At 46.3% G+C, this 16,585-nt stretch overlaps 1 protein-coding gene and 1 non-coding gene across 4 annotated transcripts in view; both read right to left on the bottom strand.

Moving 5' to 3' along the window:
- Positions 1 to 583: 583 nt before the first annotated feature.
- FANCC (FA complementation group C) overlaps positions 584 to 16,585 on the bottom strand; it is a 323,090-nt gene continuing 307,088 nt past the window's right edge. For all 3 annotated transcript variants that reach the window (XM_069575745.1, XM_069575746.1, XM_069575747.1), the window contains 3 exons: positions 14,369 to 14,549; positions 9,839 to 10,045; positions 584 to 2,082 (listed from right to left, as the gene is read on the bottom strand). In XM_069575745.1, the coding sequence (XP_069431846.1) occupies positions 1,918 to 2,082; positions 9,839 to 10,045; positions 14,369 to 14,549 (553 nt within the window). In that variant the 3' untranslated portion in view covers positions 584 to 1,917. The remainder of the gene's footprint in view (positions 2,083 to 9,838; positions 10,046 to 14,368; positions 14,550 to 16,585) is intronic.
- LOC138434834 (U6 spliceosomal RNA) lies at positions 3,465 to 3,567 on the bottom strand. Its single transcript, XR_011254911.1, has one exon. It is a non-coding gene; the product is annotated as a U6 spliceosomal RNA (small nuclear RNA).

Here is a 16,585-nt window from a genome sequence, read left to right as displayed (position 1 = left end):
ATGTGTACATCAATTCAGCTTACACTCGCTGGTAACATTTAGGTATGGCTTAAAGGGAAAACAGTATCTATATTATGATGCACCTCATTTTGTTTTAGCAGCTGCTGCTGACTTGCCTGCCCTACACCCACTCTCCTCAGCAGTTTTTAGATATCCAGTGGCAAGTTTCCTAGGCCTAGAGAGAAATTATAATTGGTCTTTTCTAGGGGCAGACCTATCTAGGTTTTGAGAAACCTAAAGCTTCCATAATTGGGGAGTAGAGAGAATTTTTTTTTTCTGAGAAAAACTGTAATACTTAATACAAAATTAGGTGCCATAGACTGACAAACTATAAAGCAAATTACAGATTTTAAAAAGCTAGCAAATTCTACAAACATCATGAAATCCTGATGAATAACATCACCTCTGTATTAAGGGTGGCCATTTAATACATTTTTTCCCCTATAGTGTTGGGCTCTGTCCTCTTTGATCTAAGTCCAAAGCTTACGAGAACTTAGAGGCTCTGTAAAGGAATTAGGAAATACTACAGACAGACTGAGGTAAGGTCAGGAAGGAAATTTCCAGAAATGCAGATTAAACAATCTGAGATGGGTAACTGTTCTGTTTTTATTACTTGCTGTGAAATACAGTGTGAATGGATGTCCACGTGGAAGCATACCCCTCCCCCCCAGGTCTGGTTCCCAGTGGCCACTCGGGTTAGGGGGGGACTCACTACCACTGAACTGAGCCTTTTCTTTCATGTCCACTGAGGTTGGTCACAGCTTCCCCAGCGAGAATTGACAGAGGAGAGGCATCCTCAGCCCCAGGGGAGCACAGGAGGAAGGCACTTGTGATGAGAGTTGTGACAGCACACCTTTCGTACTGCAGCATTTCTCAAATGGAAGGCTCAGGTCCAAAGGTCTTGGAATTTTCCAGACCTTCAGGTGGATCCGTATACCAAAACTAGTAATTCCTCTAACAGCTTAATGTCTAATACAACAAAACTTTACTCATCCTCAAACAGAAGCCAAGAATAAGGCAGATTCAGAGATGACTAATACATAAATCCAAGTGGACATAAAAGTCTTGACTCACTTGACAGATAATACACAAAAAAGCAAAAGCATAAACCTAAAAGGGAAAAATGTCTTTAACTGATGTGAAATAAATATTGTTGAAGTTCCAATTCTTCATTAGAAATTTCCAACTCCCATTTTAGTTAACAAGACAGCTGACATATAATCTCTTCCAGTGTTTCCAGAACACATCCTGAACCCTACCTTGTCAGCCACCTTTGAGGTAACATGAGCTCTTTCAGTAACAGCCGGTGCTTAGCGAATGTAAAGCAAAAGGCCCCAGAGCTGGCTTCATTTCACTGCTAAGATGTGTTGCTCCCCTGTCACCACGACTTGCTGCTGGGCTTGGTGGGCTCTGCTCAGGGGCCATGGGAGGGAAACTCGAGGGATGCACGCTATCCTGAATGAGGGACATCTTAGGAAAGCAAGAGAGCATCCCGGTGGATGAGATGAGATACTGGTAACAATTACCGGACTTCTTAGAAAAGTGGAAAAAGGCTATGGTATTTTCTAAAATGATCGATGGTGCATGACCAACTTCTTGTTTCAAAGGGTTTGAAACATCCAAATAATAGTCAGGTGTCTTGGTTTGATATGGGGAAAAAAGGAAATAGAAATCTCTTCTCCCATCCAGGCTTTTCTTTAGCGGTTTTCTAATTGACATTTGGGCTGAGCCAGGCACAGGGGCTGCTGAAGCCACAATCTTGTCATTAGTGAGTAAATCTCACCTGACATTCTTTGTAAAACATGTACTACCAGATCTTGCCAGATGTTTCTGGCGCCTTTTCACAATGCAGAGAGGGAACAACTTCTACAAACTTGTGGCTGTTTAGAAGTGGCCCCGTCATCTCATCATGTGGAGTCACTGGTTAACCTGCCTGGGCGAGGCTTGCTCTCGCAGCTCTGTGAGGAGCTCCCTGGCCAGTTTTCTCGACCTACGGGCTTCCATGCAAAGATGATCCCATCTGTACAAAGTATAGTCCAGGAGGCCAATAATCTCATTCATTATCGCATCCGTCTGAGCCATCTGGAATGCGGACAGAAAAGAAGACAGATTAGAACACTTTGCAGACAGACTTGTCTCTTCCTCAGTGGACCAACCCTAACCATCCTGTCTCCAGAGGCAGCTGCGTTCCTATCAGCTCCAGAGGGCTCTTGTTTATTTTCAAGGTGATGAGCAAAGCAAGACCATTCTCAAACCTTGGCCATCTCGTGAGCAGAGTCATTTCCTAAAGCTCAGACACACAACAGCTACAGACAAATGCTTTATTTCTTGAACACCTGTCACAAGCTTTGGGGGTTATTTGCTGTGAGCAATAGAGGCAAATGAGCATACTATGCTTGACTTTCTACAAAAGGCTCACTCTAATATGAGAACTGGAAAATGCTGAAAAGAGAGTGCCACCTGTTCTCACACAGACAGCTTTACAAATGGCATTCTTGGGCTCGCGGCTGGCCCACTTGTTTGTTAATAGGCACCTAAGGTTATAACCCCCTTCATGGATCACAGCCTTGTTGAATGTCAACAGTTAAAAAGCTAAGATCATGGCATCCGATCCCATCATTTCATGGCAAATAATAGGGGAAAGTGGAAGCAGTAACAGATTTTATTTTCTTGGGCTCCAAAATAACTGCAGACAGTGACCGCAACCATGAAATTCAAAGATGCTTGTTCCTTGGAAGGAAAGTTATGACAAACTCAGCATATTCAAAAGCAGAGACATCACTTCGCAGACAGAAAGTCTGTATAATCAAAGCTATGGTTTTTCCAGTAGACGTGTATGGATGTGTGAGTTGGACCACAAAGAAGGCTGAGCACTGAAGAACTGATTGATGCTTTTGAACTGTGGTGCTGGAAAAGACTCTTAGACTGCAAGGAGACTAAACCAGTCAATATTAAAGGAAATCAATCCAAAATATTCATTGGAATGACTGATGCTGAAGCTCCAATATTTTGGTGCAAACAGCAGACTCATTGGAAAAAACTTTGATGCTGGGAAATACTGAAGGCAAAAGGAGAAGGGGTGGCAAAGGATAAGATGGTTAGACAGCATCACCAACTCAACGGGCATGAGTCTGAGCAAACTCCGGGAAACAGTGGACAGAGAAGCCTGGCATGCTGTATGCATCCATGGGGTTGCAAAGAGTTGAACACGACTTAGCAACTAAGCAACAACAACAAAGGTTTTGACACTTGAATTGAAGGGAAGCAGGAAAGACAGAAACTTATTTCTGCTAAATACAGCCTTAGTTGTCGGTACCCTTAAGTGCCGTTTTCCTAAGAGTTTGGTTCAACAGAAAGGGGGAGAATCTCACAATCTATCTGTGTGAAGAATTTATTGTGCTTTTTCAGACACAAGTATATAAGAACGTCTGTTTTTGAGAGTAATCTATGCCTTTTTGTTTCTTTTAAATATAGAATGCTTCACAAATCTACATGTCACCCTTGCACAGGGGCCACGCTAATCATCTCTGTCTCCTTCAGATTTTAGGCTGTGCACTGCCAAAGTGAGCACCACGTATGTGTTTGCTGTGTGTGAGTCAAATGTTTGAGCCGCCTGAGCAGCCCAAGGCCAGGCTCCTTCCCCGTGTGCACGCTGGGCCCTTCTGGTAGGACGACCAGCTGCCCTGGTCCACCTGGGACTCTCCGGGGCCCAGGACAGCCTTCAGTCCCACGCCACCTCTGTCCGTGAGTCAAGGCAGATCACTCGGCAGCACGGGTGTTGAGTGAGTGAGAGCGGGGGACACCCTGGGCCCCTAGATGATGCTGGTGCTCCTCGGCCACCTACTGGCAGCCGCCCAAGCCGAGAGGGTCTCTGCAGGGGCTCGGGGCGGGGGCGGGCTGCTGGCCTGGGCAGATTCGATGTGGCTCTTGGTGTCCAGGTCATCCTCTCTTGGCTTTTACTTAGAAGCCATCACTGACGCTCTGTGCAAGCCACCTCAACTCCCACGTTCCACTCCAGGTCTCCAGTCACCCGCCCCACTGCCGCTGAGGGAGGGACGCTTGGCCAAGGGCATCTGTATGGGGCTTCAACTCGTTGTGAGCTCCGCGACGGGAACTGAACTCTGTATTTCAGATCCAGGCTGCCTTTCAGCTGAGAGCGCTGTGGTCCAGCAACAGAAGACTGAAGGAGACCGAGAGAGAAACGTGAACTCAGAGCAGCTCACGGGGGCAGGAGAGGATGGGCCTCAGGGGCTGGAGGAACCTGGGCCCCAGCCGGGCTCCTTGTGCCTCATCCTCATCACAGAGGCTCCAAGGAGGAGAGACTGGAGATGGTAAACCAGGAGCAGGGGGCAGAGAAGCCGAAGAACAAGGGGCGGGCGGGGCAGGGCTTCTGACCAAGGGGCTCAGTGGGGACTCAGAAGCTGAGCCCTGGGGCCTGTGTGTGAGCCCAAGGAAGCAGCAGTCGGTGGGGAGCATCCTGTGGCAGAGGCTGGGGTGTGGGGCCACGAGGAGAGGAAACTGAGCTGACGGCACATGGGGCCACTCGGGTAAGGCTAGAACACGGTGCAGAGAGCACAGGGCTCAGAGCCTAGAGCTCACACAATGACAGCAAGACCAGGACCCGGCCGGGGGCTGGCTCCGCTCCCTACTCTCTTTCTCACCAAAGCCAGGCCAGGGCTGGGGTTCAAGGCTGTCCCACCAAGCCCAGGCTTTCCCAACTGGCCACTACCTGCTCCCAGTCAGGCAGACCTGGCCCAGAGGTCTTCCCAGGGGGCTCGAGGAGGACCCCGGGAGGAGCCAGTGCTGGGGGTACTCGTCGCACCTGTCCTGCTCGTAGCCATGCTTGCTGGGCTGCCTTCAACGGTCCATGTGGCACTACAGGAAGTCTTCAAGTAGGAAGGCCGGTATGTTAGTAAAGACAGTTCCAGAACACCTCTAAGGATAGCGCCCAGGAGGCACTCTGAGCTACGGCAGGTTCTGAGGTGCTGGGCGGCCAGCGCCCACCTGCCTAGGGACCAGTACAGGAAAACAAACACCGCGTCTCAGCCTTTAATGATTTTTTTTTTTTGGTAGCTGAGCTGACTTAGGAAGGTGAATGAAGATGTGCGGGGGTTTTCCGAGCTCCCCTAGGCTCAGCTGTAGATCAGCAGTGTTGACTGGGGTTGAGCTATTTCGTGGGAATTGGCCTCTGGCATCGGAGACAAGCCTGAGCTTGGTGACATGACCAGATTCTGAGTCACAGGGGCCGTCCTGTGGGTGAGACCTGAGAGGGTGGTCCGTGTGAACGTGGACTGTTCCTGGAATGGAGGGAAATATGGTTGGGATACGGAAGCAGAGAACTGGGTGTCTCTGAGGAGCTTTCTCTGGACTGGATTCTCTCGCACCCTTTGGGCCGGGACTCTGTAATCTCTCTGGCCTGCTTTCCAGCCCCAGGGGGACAGGATGTGGGAGGAGCAGGAGCGCACAGGCTCAGGGAGGAAGGGCGGCCAGGCCGAGCAGGCTCCTTGGGCTGAGGCCCCTCCCCCAGGTTCCAGGGCCTGGGCAGGAGGTCAGAGGCCAGGCAACAAAAATACCACCGACGCTTGCATGATTCAGAAGTGCCTGCCTCTGACTTTTTTATTTTTGAAAACAGGTTTTCTTTTATATATGCGTACTAAGTTGCTTCAGTCGTGTCCAACTATTTGCGACCCTATGGACTATAGTCTGTCCATGGGATTCTCCAGGCATTTCCGCCTCCAGATCTTCCCGAGCCAGGGATCAAACCCATGTCTTTTAGTTTCCCTGCATTAGCAGGCGCCACCTGGGAAGCCACTTCTCATATATATATGTTTGTTTGTTTTAATTTATATATATATACACATAAATATGTGTGTGTGTGTGTGTGTATATATATATATATTTTTTTTTTTTTTTGGCTGTGATGGGTCTTAGTTGTGGCATGTGGGATACAGTTCTCCCACCAGGGATTCAACCTGGGCCCCCTGCACTGGAAATTCAGAGTCTTACCCAGTGGACCACCAGGGAAGTCCCCTGAACTTTTAAAATAACTTTCAATTTTAAAACAGTTTTAGATTTATAGTTTGACCAAAAAGATAATACAGAGCAATCCCATACCCCCACACTCAGTTTTCATGTTACCATCTTATTAGTTTAGTACGTTTGTCAGAATTAATGAGCCAGTATCTATTCATTTTATTAACCAGACTTTTAGGTCAGACTTTATTCTGACCTCAGTTTTTCCCTAATGTCCTTCTTCTGGCCCAGGGTTCCATCTAAGACACCACATCACATTTAACCATCGACTCTCCTTAGGCTCTTGCTGGCTGCGACAGTTTCTCAGACTTCCCTGTTTTTGGTGGCCGCGACAGTCTTCAGGAGTATTGGTCAGGTATTTTTGTCAAACGTCCTTCAACTGGAGTTTGTCAATTGTTTTTTTTTCATAATTAGACTGGGGTTATAGGTTTGGGGTAGGAAGGCCGTAGAGGTCGAGTGCCATTTTCGTCACTTCCCATCAGCGTGACCTAGTACTCCTGATGTTGACCTTGATCACCTGGCTGAGGCAGTGGCTGACAAGTGACTACTATAAGTTATTCCCGGCCAGAGAGGAAAGTTAGTTGATACCCAGTTCTACAGGTATGAGGACATTCTTTAGCTCTCACCTATGGAGTTCTCCCACCCCAAATGGATTTGGAGGTGAGATGTGCATTTTATAAAAGCACACGACAGATCGCTGTGCTGGGGTGGGCCCTGAGGAGATGGCACCCCGCATGTGACAAGCAAGTCCTCTTCTGCTCTCAGCCACACCCAGGCTCTGGGAGGTCTTCTGTTTGAGCCCTAGAAGATGGCCTGACAGGCTGGCTGTGTGGCCTGCCTGCCCCACATACCTTGTTCTCCTGGGACCAAGGAGAACCTTCTGGGTACTGGTGACTGAGTTTCTGGCAGTCCCACTGGTCACTGGGACTTGCTTCACGTTCACATTCAAACAGAGCAGGAGAGAGCAGGAGGGGTCCTCTGGGTACTGGGAACATTCCTTTCTTGATTTGGTTGCTGATTGCATGGGAGTTTTTGGTATGTAAAAATTCATCAAGTTATACTTTAATGTGCATGTATTATAAAAAATTAGAAACAGAAAAAAACCCCAGCAGTTTTTTTGAGATGAGCTTATAACATAAAATTTGCTATTTTAACCATTTTTAAACGTACAATTCAGTGACATGAATTATATTCACAGTGTTGTACAATGACTGCTACTGTCCATTTCCAAAACTTGCTCATTATCCCAAACAGGCAGTCTGCACCACTCCCCCCTTGATTCTACTGTCTGTCTCTATGAATTGACCTATTCTAGGTATCTCACATGAGTACAGTCACATAGTATTTGTCCCTTTTTTGTGTCTGGCTTATTTCACTTAGCCCTCAAGGTTCATCCATGTTGTAGCATGTGCCATTCATTCATTGTAAGGCTGAATAATATTCTACTGTATGTACAAAGCGTATTTGGTTTATCCATTCATCTGCTGATGGGCATTTGGCTGTTAGGCATAAAACTGCTATAAGCAGGAGTGAACAAGTATCTGTTAGAGTCCTTGCTTTCAGTTCCTTTGGGAACACACACAGAAGCAGAACAGCTGGATTATACGGTGATTCTACCTTTAAATTTTTGAGGAACCATCAAACTGTTTTCCACAGTGGCTGCATCATTTTAACATTCCCAACTGGGAAAGGTGAGTGTTCAATTTCTCCATGTCCTTACCAAGACATGTCTTCCATTTTGTTTGACTTGTTTTATAGTATATGTCCTAGTCCCTGGGTCAGGAAGATCCCCTGGCGGAGGGCATGGCAACCCACTCCAGTATTCAATCCCATGGAAAGAGGAGACAGGCAGGCTACAGTCCATAGGGTCGCAAAGAGTCGGACACAACTGAAGCGGCTGAGCACACACACTATGTCCTAGTGGGTATGGAGCAGTGCCTCACTGTGGCTTTGATTTGCATTTCCCTAAGAGCTAATGTACATTGTCACCTTGCTTATTTAACTTATATGCGGAGTACATCATGAGAAACGCTGGGCTGGAAGAAACACAAGCTGGAATCAAGATTGCCGGGAGAAATATCAATAACCTCAGACATGCAGATGACACCACCCTTATGGCAGAAAGTGAAGAGGAACTAAAAAGCCTCTTGATGAAAATGAAAGTGGAGAGTGAAAAAGTTGCTTAAAGCTCAACATTCAGAAAACGAAGATCATGGCATCCAGTCCCACCACTTCATGGGAAATAGATGGGGAAACAGTGTCAGACTTTATTTTTTTGGGCTCCCAAATCACTGTAGATGGTGATTGCAGCCATGAAATTAAAAGATGCTTACTCCTTGGAAGAAAAGTTATGACCAACCTAGACAGCATATTGAAAAGCAGAGACATTACTTTGCCAACTAAGGTCCGTCTAGTCAAGGCTATGGTTTTTCCAGTGGTCATGTATGGATGTGAGATTTGGACTGTGAAGAAGGCTGAGTGCCGAAGAATTGATGCTTTTGAACTGTGGTGTTGGAGAAGACTCTTGAGAGTCTCTTGGACTGCAAGGAGATCCAACCAGTCCATTCTGAAGGAGATCAGCCCTGGGATTTCTTTGGAAGGAATGATGCTAAAGCTGAAACTCCAGTACTTTGGCCACCTCATGCGAAGAGTTGACTCATTAGAAAAGACTTTGATGCTGGGAGGGATTGGGGGCAGGAGGAGAAGGGGACGACAGAGAATGAGATGGCTGGATGGTATCACTGACTCGATGGACGTGAGTCTGAGTGAACTCCGGGAGTTGGTGATGGACAGGGAGGCCTGGCGTGCTGCGATTCATGGGGTCTCAAAGAGTCAGACATGACTGAGGGACTGAACAGAACTGAACTGAACTGAAGAGCTAATGACCAACCTAGACAGCATATTAAAAAGCAAGACATTACTTTGCCAACAAACGTCTATCTAGTCAAAGATACGTTTTTTCCAGTAGTCATGTACAGATGTGAGAGTTGGACTATAAAGAAAGCTGAGTGCTGCAGAATTGATGCTTTTGAAATGTGTTGGAGAAGACTCTTCAGAGTCCCTTGGACTGCAAGGAGATCAAACCAGTCCATCCTAAAGGGAATCAGTCCTGAATATTCTTTGGAAGGACTGATGCTGAAGCTGAAACTCCAGTACTTTGGCTACCTGATGTGAAGAACTGACTCATTTGAAAAGACCCTGATGCTGGGAAAGATTGAAGGTGGGAGGAGAAGAGGATGACAGAGGATGAGATGGTTGGATGGCATCACAAACCACGAGTTTGAGTAAGCTCCAGGAGTTGGTGTTAGACAGGGAAGCCTGGCGTGCTGCAGTCCATAGGATCGCAAAAAGTCGGACATGACTGAGTGACTGGACTGAACGGAGGAAGGATTTCTTTGTAATTAGCAAATGTTTTTTAAATTTAAAAATTCAACTCTTTGAGCCACTGCAGTGAGCGCATTCTCAGTGAAGTCTTGTTTTTCTTCACAAGGAAGAAGAGTCATGCACGATAACAAAAAGATGGCCTGAGGAGATAGGAGACTAGCTTTCAGCCTGGATCCTGGCTATGAGCTGTGTGACCTGGGAGCAGTCTCCTTCCGTATCTGCGGCCCTCTTCCCTCCTCTATGCCATGCAGGTGTTGCACAGGGCAGGCTCCCCGTCTGGCCTGGCTGACTCTTCCCTTCCTGTCCATCCATGCTTGATGGATGGGACACAGGCTCTTCAAAGGCCAGGCCCTTGAGTGATAAGCCACGCTTCTCCTGGGTTGGGAATGAGAACCAGGATGCCAGAAAAGGGGAAACTTACGAGCGTGATGACTTCCCGGGCAATCGCGTGTCCTCCAGGAGCCCAGAGCAGGAAGTACAGGAGGAGGCGTCTGACCAGCTGCTGACAAGCAGGCGGTCTGGGGTCTCCACCTTGGTTCTCTTCAGCTGCTGCCTGCAAATCCCTGGCCGAGAGGGCTGGACTCCTGAACAGCTTTGTGAGGTGGCCAAGCACTGTCTTCACCTCCACCTGGGAATATAATTTCAAAAGAAGAGATCAGGGGAGGGTTGGGACATGTGTGGGGCTAGAATGATTCTGTTCTCTGAAGCAGCCCCAGAAACAGGAGAGGACTGGTGCCCGAGGGAGGGCAGAGAGGGTGGACCATGTCTGAGTTTATACACTGCTCCACACAAACCCAAATGGGCGTAATGGAAATTTCTTGACTTTCGTCTTGCTCACTAAGCAGCCAGGGCACCATGCCAGGAATTGACCTTTTTTTGTTGTTGTGTACAGAAGGAAATGGAGAAAAGTCCTCAGCAGAATGTAGTCATATTTTTATATTGTGGGAAAAAGAACAAAAGGCTCCTTGAAGACTTGCTCACTATCACAGCCACAGATCAATTAAAGCCCCGTGCTTGGACCTCCATTGAGTCCATGTGCTGATAAGAATGAGGTTTGCCTTTTGCCATCTTTGGTGGGGAGGAAGTGCCGGCTCAAACAGACACACACACACCCCCCACATTTGTTTTGTTTTAGACACTGGGACACTGTTCATACATATTTAAAGCTCAAGCAGAGGTCACAAGTCTGTGGAATCCATATAATAATAGTGATTGTTACAGGTCTGTGGATTGTTTCTGCATAAAAAATATTTATTTCATGCTGAGCCTTCTGTTTGCTGTAAGAATGGTACATCAAGTTGTGACTTGGAAAACAAAGCAAAACCTGAAAGTTGTAGATCCAAAATGCCACATGGACTCATGAACAGCTATGCTCCCTTACTTTCAAAAGAACACTTAGGCCCACTCTAAAAATGCCCATGACCAATTTTATGGATTTTGTGTGAGTTCTTTTTTTCTCTGAAAGTTAAGGCTTCATTCAATGAAGTTTGTCATAAATCCCAACATATTAGCACTGTTGTGTGAGCAACTCTGACCACAATGCAAGACCGTGAGAAACTGCACCCGGGGCCCGTCCGTGGCGGAGGGCCATGTCCTAACAGGAGAGGGCCACTCCCTCAGCACCTCTTGTCTGGGCCCATCCTGATGGCATCCACAGGAGCCCCCAGCCGTCCTGCATCTAGGCTGGTCTGCAGAAATGCCGGGGCTTAGGCAGCGATGCCTCCATAATCATGTTCTTCTTGTTCATCTTCTCCCTCACCCAGTACTCCCTGAGGCTTGTCTTTTTTCTTTCTCTTTTACTCCAGGCCACCTTTCCTTTCAAATACCTTCCTCATATGCCAAAAATGTTAATGCTTTCTAATCTTTTAAGGAGAAAAACATAAGCTTTCTTTTCTAAGTATTAATTTTTATCCTGCAGTATGAAAATTTACATATGCTTACTGTAAAACATTTGAACAAAAAAGTAAAAAGAAAAAAATCAAAATGACGGTAACCACTATTCAAAGAGACTTATTAAGAGTGAAGTTTATTTATATCTGTCATTTTTTTTTCTATGCATTGTGAACACAGCACTCACTATATACAAGGAACTGTATTCTAGGGTTTTCACAGTGCACTATAAACAATTTACCATTATCTATATAGCACAAGTTCTTTGATAACACGATCTTTCATGGCAGAATGCCATTCTGTGGCTGTGAAGTCAAAGTCGCTCAGTCGTGTCTGACTCTTTGCAACCCCATAAACCATACAGTCCATGGAATTCTCCAGGCCAGAATACTGGAGTGGGTTACCTTTTCCCTTCTTCATGGGAATCTTCCCAACCCAGGGATTGAACCCAGGTCTCCCACATTGCAGGTGGATTCTTCCCCAGCTGAGCCACAAGGGAAGCCCAAGAATACTGGAATGGGTAGCCTATCCCTTCTCCAGCGGATCTTTCTGACCCAGGAATCAAACTGGGGTCTCCTGCATTGCAGGCAGACTCTTTACCAACAGAGCTATCAGGGAAGCCCATTCTGTGGCTGTAATACACCGCAATTTATTTAGGCAATATCCTAACTACTAAAAGTGTAGGCCATTTCCAGTTATTGCAGTTACAAACAACACTGCAATGATCCTGTATATAAATCTTTACACAGCTCTCTAATTACTTCCTTAGGAGAATTCCTAGAAGGAGAATGACAGGGTTGAAGTGTATGAACCCTCACTTAATTTTTGAAAGTATACAAACATAGGAAGTTTTTGTTTTTTTATCATGATTCAGTTCAAAGTTAACAAAAGGAAGTGAACACTGGCTGGCAGAGAACACAGTCTGCAAAGACAGGAGTGGGTATTTGCACAGGCCGTACTGCATCCCAGGCAGGAATGGTTGCTCTTCGCCGCTCCCACCTCGAGCTCCCATCACCACCTGCGCCAATCTTGAATCTCAAGGATGCCCAGCAGAGGTGACGTTTCCAGCCACAGGACACTATCACATCCAGTTCAGTATTGTGATTTGACTATGCCTTTTAAGGTATTCTCACGGAGAATTCCACGGACAGCGGAGCCTGGTGGGCTACACAGTTCATGGGGTTACAAAGAGTCAGACATGACTGAGCGACTAACACTTTTAGTTTCACTTTAAGGCAAAAGCACAAGTCATGTCAAGCTTAGTCAAACTGTACGATAATCATGTTTTTAAAGGTAGTTCACAGTCTGTCAAGTCACCCAACACACCCATCAAAGGGATTAAGCTCACAAAACCCAGGGGAGTGAGAACTATGTATTAATACTACCAGTTTAACTAAGAGAGCTGGGCCCCACTGCTCCCCAGGATACCGCCCGCATCAGGGCCCCAGTCCCAGGCAGACAGCCGCCTCGGACGGAACAGCTAGGAAGGAAACTGACGTCCTGGCGCTAAGCTCCTCCGAGTGATCTAATCTGTTTTTATCCAGGCTGCCAAAGTACCCCCTGAGTGAGAACTATGTGTAAGTTTTATTAAAAAATAAACCAAAGAAGGACTAACTTAGCTGGTAGGAAGATATGCCAATGCAGAACTCTCTAGAAAATAAATCTTATGGGACTATTTACTTCTCTATACTTCAAAAGTAATCTGTCAGTTTCTATGATCCATACCAAATTTAACATAAAACCTACCAGTTTAGCTAATACAGAATCAAATATGAAATATATATAAAAAGCTGCAGAAATCATTAGTATTCATATGTGCTGTGTGCTCAGTCGTGTCTGACTCTTTGCAACCCCACGGACTATAGCCTGGCCAGGCTCCTCTGTCCATGGGATTCTCCAGGCAAGAAGACTAGAGTGGGTTGCCGTTTCCTCCTCCACAGGATCTTCCCAACCCAGGAATCAAATCCACGTCTCCTGTGTCTCCTGCACTGCAGACAGATTCTTTACCCACTAAGCCACCGGGGAAGCCCGAAAACAAACTAGGATTCTCTTTAATGTGATATTTTAAAAGGGAAAAAAATAGTAAGCTCTCTTTTTAATCTGATAGAAATCTTGAAATACATGTTAATTTCTACTAAAAAAATGTTCTATTTGGGATCCAGAATGATCACCAAATTGCAACTTTTTGAAATCACAAACTTTTCTTGCCCCTGCCATGTAACATGCTCTTAAACAAGTAAAATACACAGCCATACTGAACTAGTCTCTTTTTTTTTTTTTCAAACAACAGAAAACATCAAGCAAATGGAAGCACTGCTCTCTACATAAAGAAACCCACTCCCTTTAATTATTAAAATCAGGAAAAAGTGGTGGCAGTTGAACTTTTAAAAACCAGCAAATAAATGTTTGTAAGGAAGGCGCAAATGCCTTTAATCAATACATGGCTCCTGTAATTATATTCCACACAAAATAACAACTGTCTTTGCCATGGACACTTAGCCACTCCTGTACTTTGCTGCTCTGTTATTTAGGAAACGACCAAGTCTTTTTTTCAGAAGCTAAGTGGTTAATATCATGTGATTACTTTAGTAAGAGTTCTAAACAAAGCCGGTACTGTGAGGATCTACTGACTGATCCAAGAAAGGACTCAAGTCAAGAGGGAAGAAGACACAGCCAGGCCGCAGAGAAGAAAGAGGATGGTGCTCCTCAGCAGAGGGTCAGGCCCTGTATGACAGCCCCTGGAGGGTGCAGCCCCCAGGCCGGCATGCCTGTGATTCAGGACAGAGCAGCAGTGACGAAGGAGAGAGAATGGCCCAGGGACAGCAGGGCTGCACTTGTTTCCTTGGTGCCTCCTGAGAGACCTGGCCTCCCGGTCCACTCCTGCCAGCAAGAAAATATCTTGACTGCACGCCCAGGTCCCACTCACTCTTCCAGGCCCATGGCTTCCTGTACCTGCTGAGGTGCCTGGAGGTCAGTGAAAGCCAAACCCACCACCGCAGGGTCCCTTCCTGCACCCGAGAGACTGTCCCCGAGGCCGCATGCCTTGGGCCGTGCCACCTACCATGATCTGCGCTCTCTGCTGATGCCCGGCGCCTGGGCTGCAGCTGAAAGCCAGGAGCCACAGCAGGGCCTCTGGGGGTTCAGCCTCAGCTTCTGACATCAGTAACTGCTCAGCCGTGATATCAGCCCATCCTCCAAAGTGAACAAACAAAAACCAGCTCTCAAAGGGGCCTCCGTAGGACCTGGGACAGAAACAAAACACATGGCAGTTAGGCAGCTTGATTTCTTTTCCCGTTAGGTTTTTAAAGTGACTGTAGTGTCTGTGAATGGTTGGCTTCAATTGTTCTTATCCACTGAAGTACAGCTTGTAAGGAATTCAAGTCAGGCTCAGAGAAAGAGCTCAAAACGCCACCCTGAACCATCACAGGATGTTCAAAGGCAGGCTTCCCTAAACCACCCGTACCCTGAGGACCTCAGACTTTTATATATTGACACCCAGGGCCCCTGAGTGAGCACAGACGTTGGAGAAAGGAAGTTTTGGCCCATGACCAGCAAGAATGATGCAAGATGAGAACCCGCGGGTGCACCACTCTGCCTTCTGCCTGGCCTGCACAGCTGGGCTGCTATGGAGATGGGTCCCCCCAGCCACAGGGCAGCCACCCAGGTAGCCCAGAGCAGAAATGAGGGGACCCCTTGAAGTCCAGATAGAGCCCAGAGAAGGGATGCAGGCGGAAACACGTGCTATTCCTTTCTCACAAAAGGTTCTAGTCAATTTTGGCAATTATGAGTTTTTCAGTTTAGTTCAGTTCAATCACTCAGTTGTGTCTGAGTCTTTGTGACCCCACAGACTACAGCATGCCAGGCCTCCCTGTCCTTCATCAACTCCCGGAGCTTACTCAAACTCATGTTCATTGAGTCAGTGATGCCATCCAACCATTTCATCTACTCTCGTCCCCTTTTCCTCCTGCCTTCAATCTTTCCCAGCATCAGGGTCTTTTCCAGTGAGTCATTTCTTTGCATCAGGTGGTCAAAGTATTGGCATTTCAGCTTCAGCATCAGTCCTTCTGATGAATATTCAGGACTGATTTCCTTTATGATTGACTGGTTGGATCTTCTTGCTGTCCAAGGGACTCGCAAGAGTCTTCTCCAACACCACAGTTCAAAAGCATCAATTCTTTGGCACTCAGCTTTCTGTATAGTCCAACTCTCACAGCCATAAATGACCATGGCTTTGACCAGACAGATCTTTGTTGATAAAGTATTGTCTCTGCTTTTTAATATGCTGTCTAGGTTGGTCATAACTTTTCTTCCAAGGAGCAAGTGTCTTTTAATTTCATGGCTGCGGTCACCATCTGCAATGATTTTGGAGCCCAAGAAAATAAAGTCTCTCACTGTTTCCATTGTTTTCCCATCTATTTGCCATGAAGTGATGGAATTGGATGCCATGATCCTAGTTTTCTGAATGTTGAGCTTTAAGCCAACTTTTTCACTCTCCTCTTTTACTTTCATCAAGAGGCTCTTTAGTTCTTTGCTTTCTTCCATAAGGGTGGTATCATCTGCATATCTGAGGTTACTGATATTTCTCTCAGCAATCTTGATTCCAGCTTGTGCTTCATCCAGCCTGGCATTTTTCATGATGTACTCTGCATATAAGTTAAATAAGCAGGGTGACAATATACAGCCTTGATGTACTCCTTTCCCAATTTGGAAACAGTCTGTTGTTCCATGTCTAGTTCTAACTGTTGCTTCTTGACCTGCATACAGACTTCTCAGGAGGCAGGTCAGGTGGTCTGGTATTCCCCTCTCTTGAAGAATTTTTCATAGTTTGTTGTGATCCACACAGCCAAAGGCTTTGGTGTAGTCTATAAACAGAAGTAGGTTTTTTCTGGAACCCTCTTGCTTTTTTGATGATCCAATGGATGTTGGTAATTTGATCTCTGGTTCCTCTGCCTTTTCTAAATCCAGCTTGAACATCTCAAAGTTCACGGTTCATGTACTGTTGAAGCTGCCTTTCTTTGGGACTGGAATGAAAACTGACCTTTTCCAGTCCTGTGGCCACTACTGAGTTTTCCAAATTTGCTGGCATACTGAGTGCAGCACTTTCATAGCATCACCTTTTAGGATTTGAAATAGCTCAACTGGAATTCCATCACCTCCACTAGCTTTGTTCATAGTGATGCTTCCTAAGGCCCACTTGACTTCGCATTCCAGGATGTCTGGCTCTAGGTGAGTGATCACACTATCGTGGTTATCTGGCTCATGAAGATCTTTTTTGTAT

This window comes from Ovis canadensis, chromosome 2 (genome assembly GCF_042477335.2).
Source record: "Ovis canadensis isolate MfBH-ARS-UI-01 breed Bighorn chromosome 2, ARS-UI_OviCan_v2, whole genome shotgun sequence".
Classification (NCBI taxonomy): domain Eukaryota; kingdom Metazoa; phylum Chordata; class Mammalia; order Artiodactyla; family Bovidae; genus Ovis; species Ovis canadensis.
This window is presented reverse-complemented; position numbering and strand designations above follow the sequence as displayed.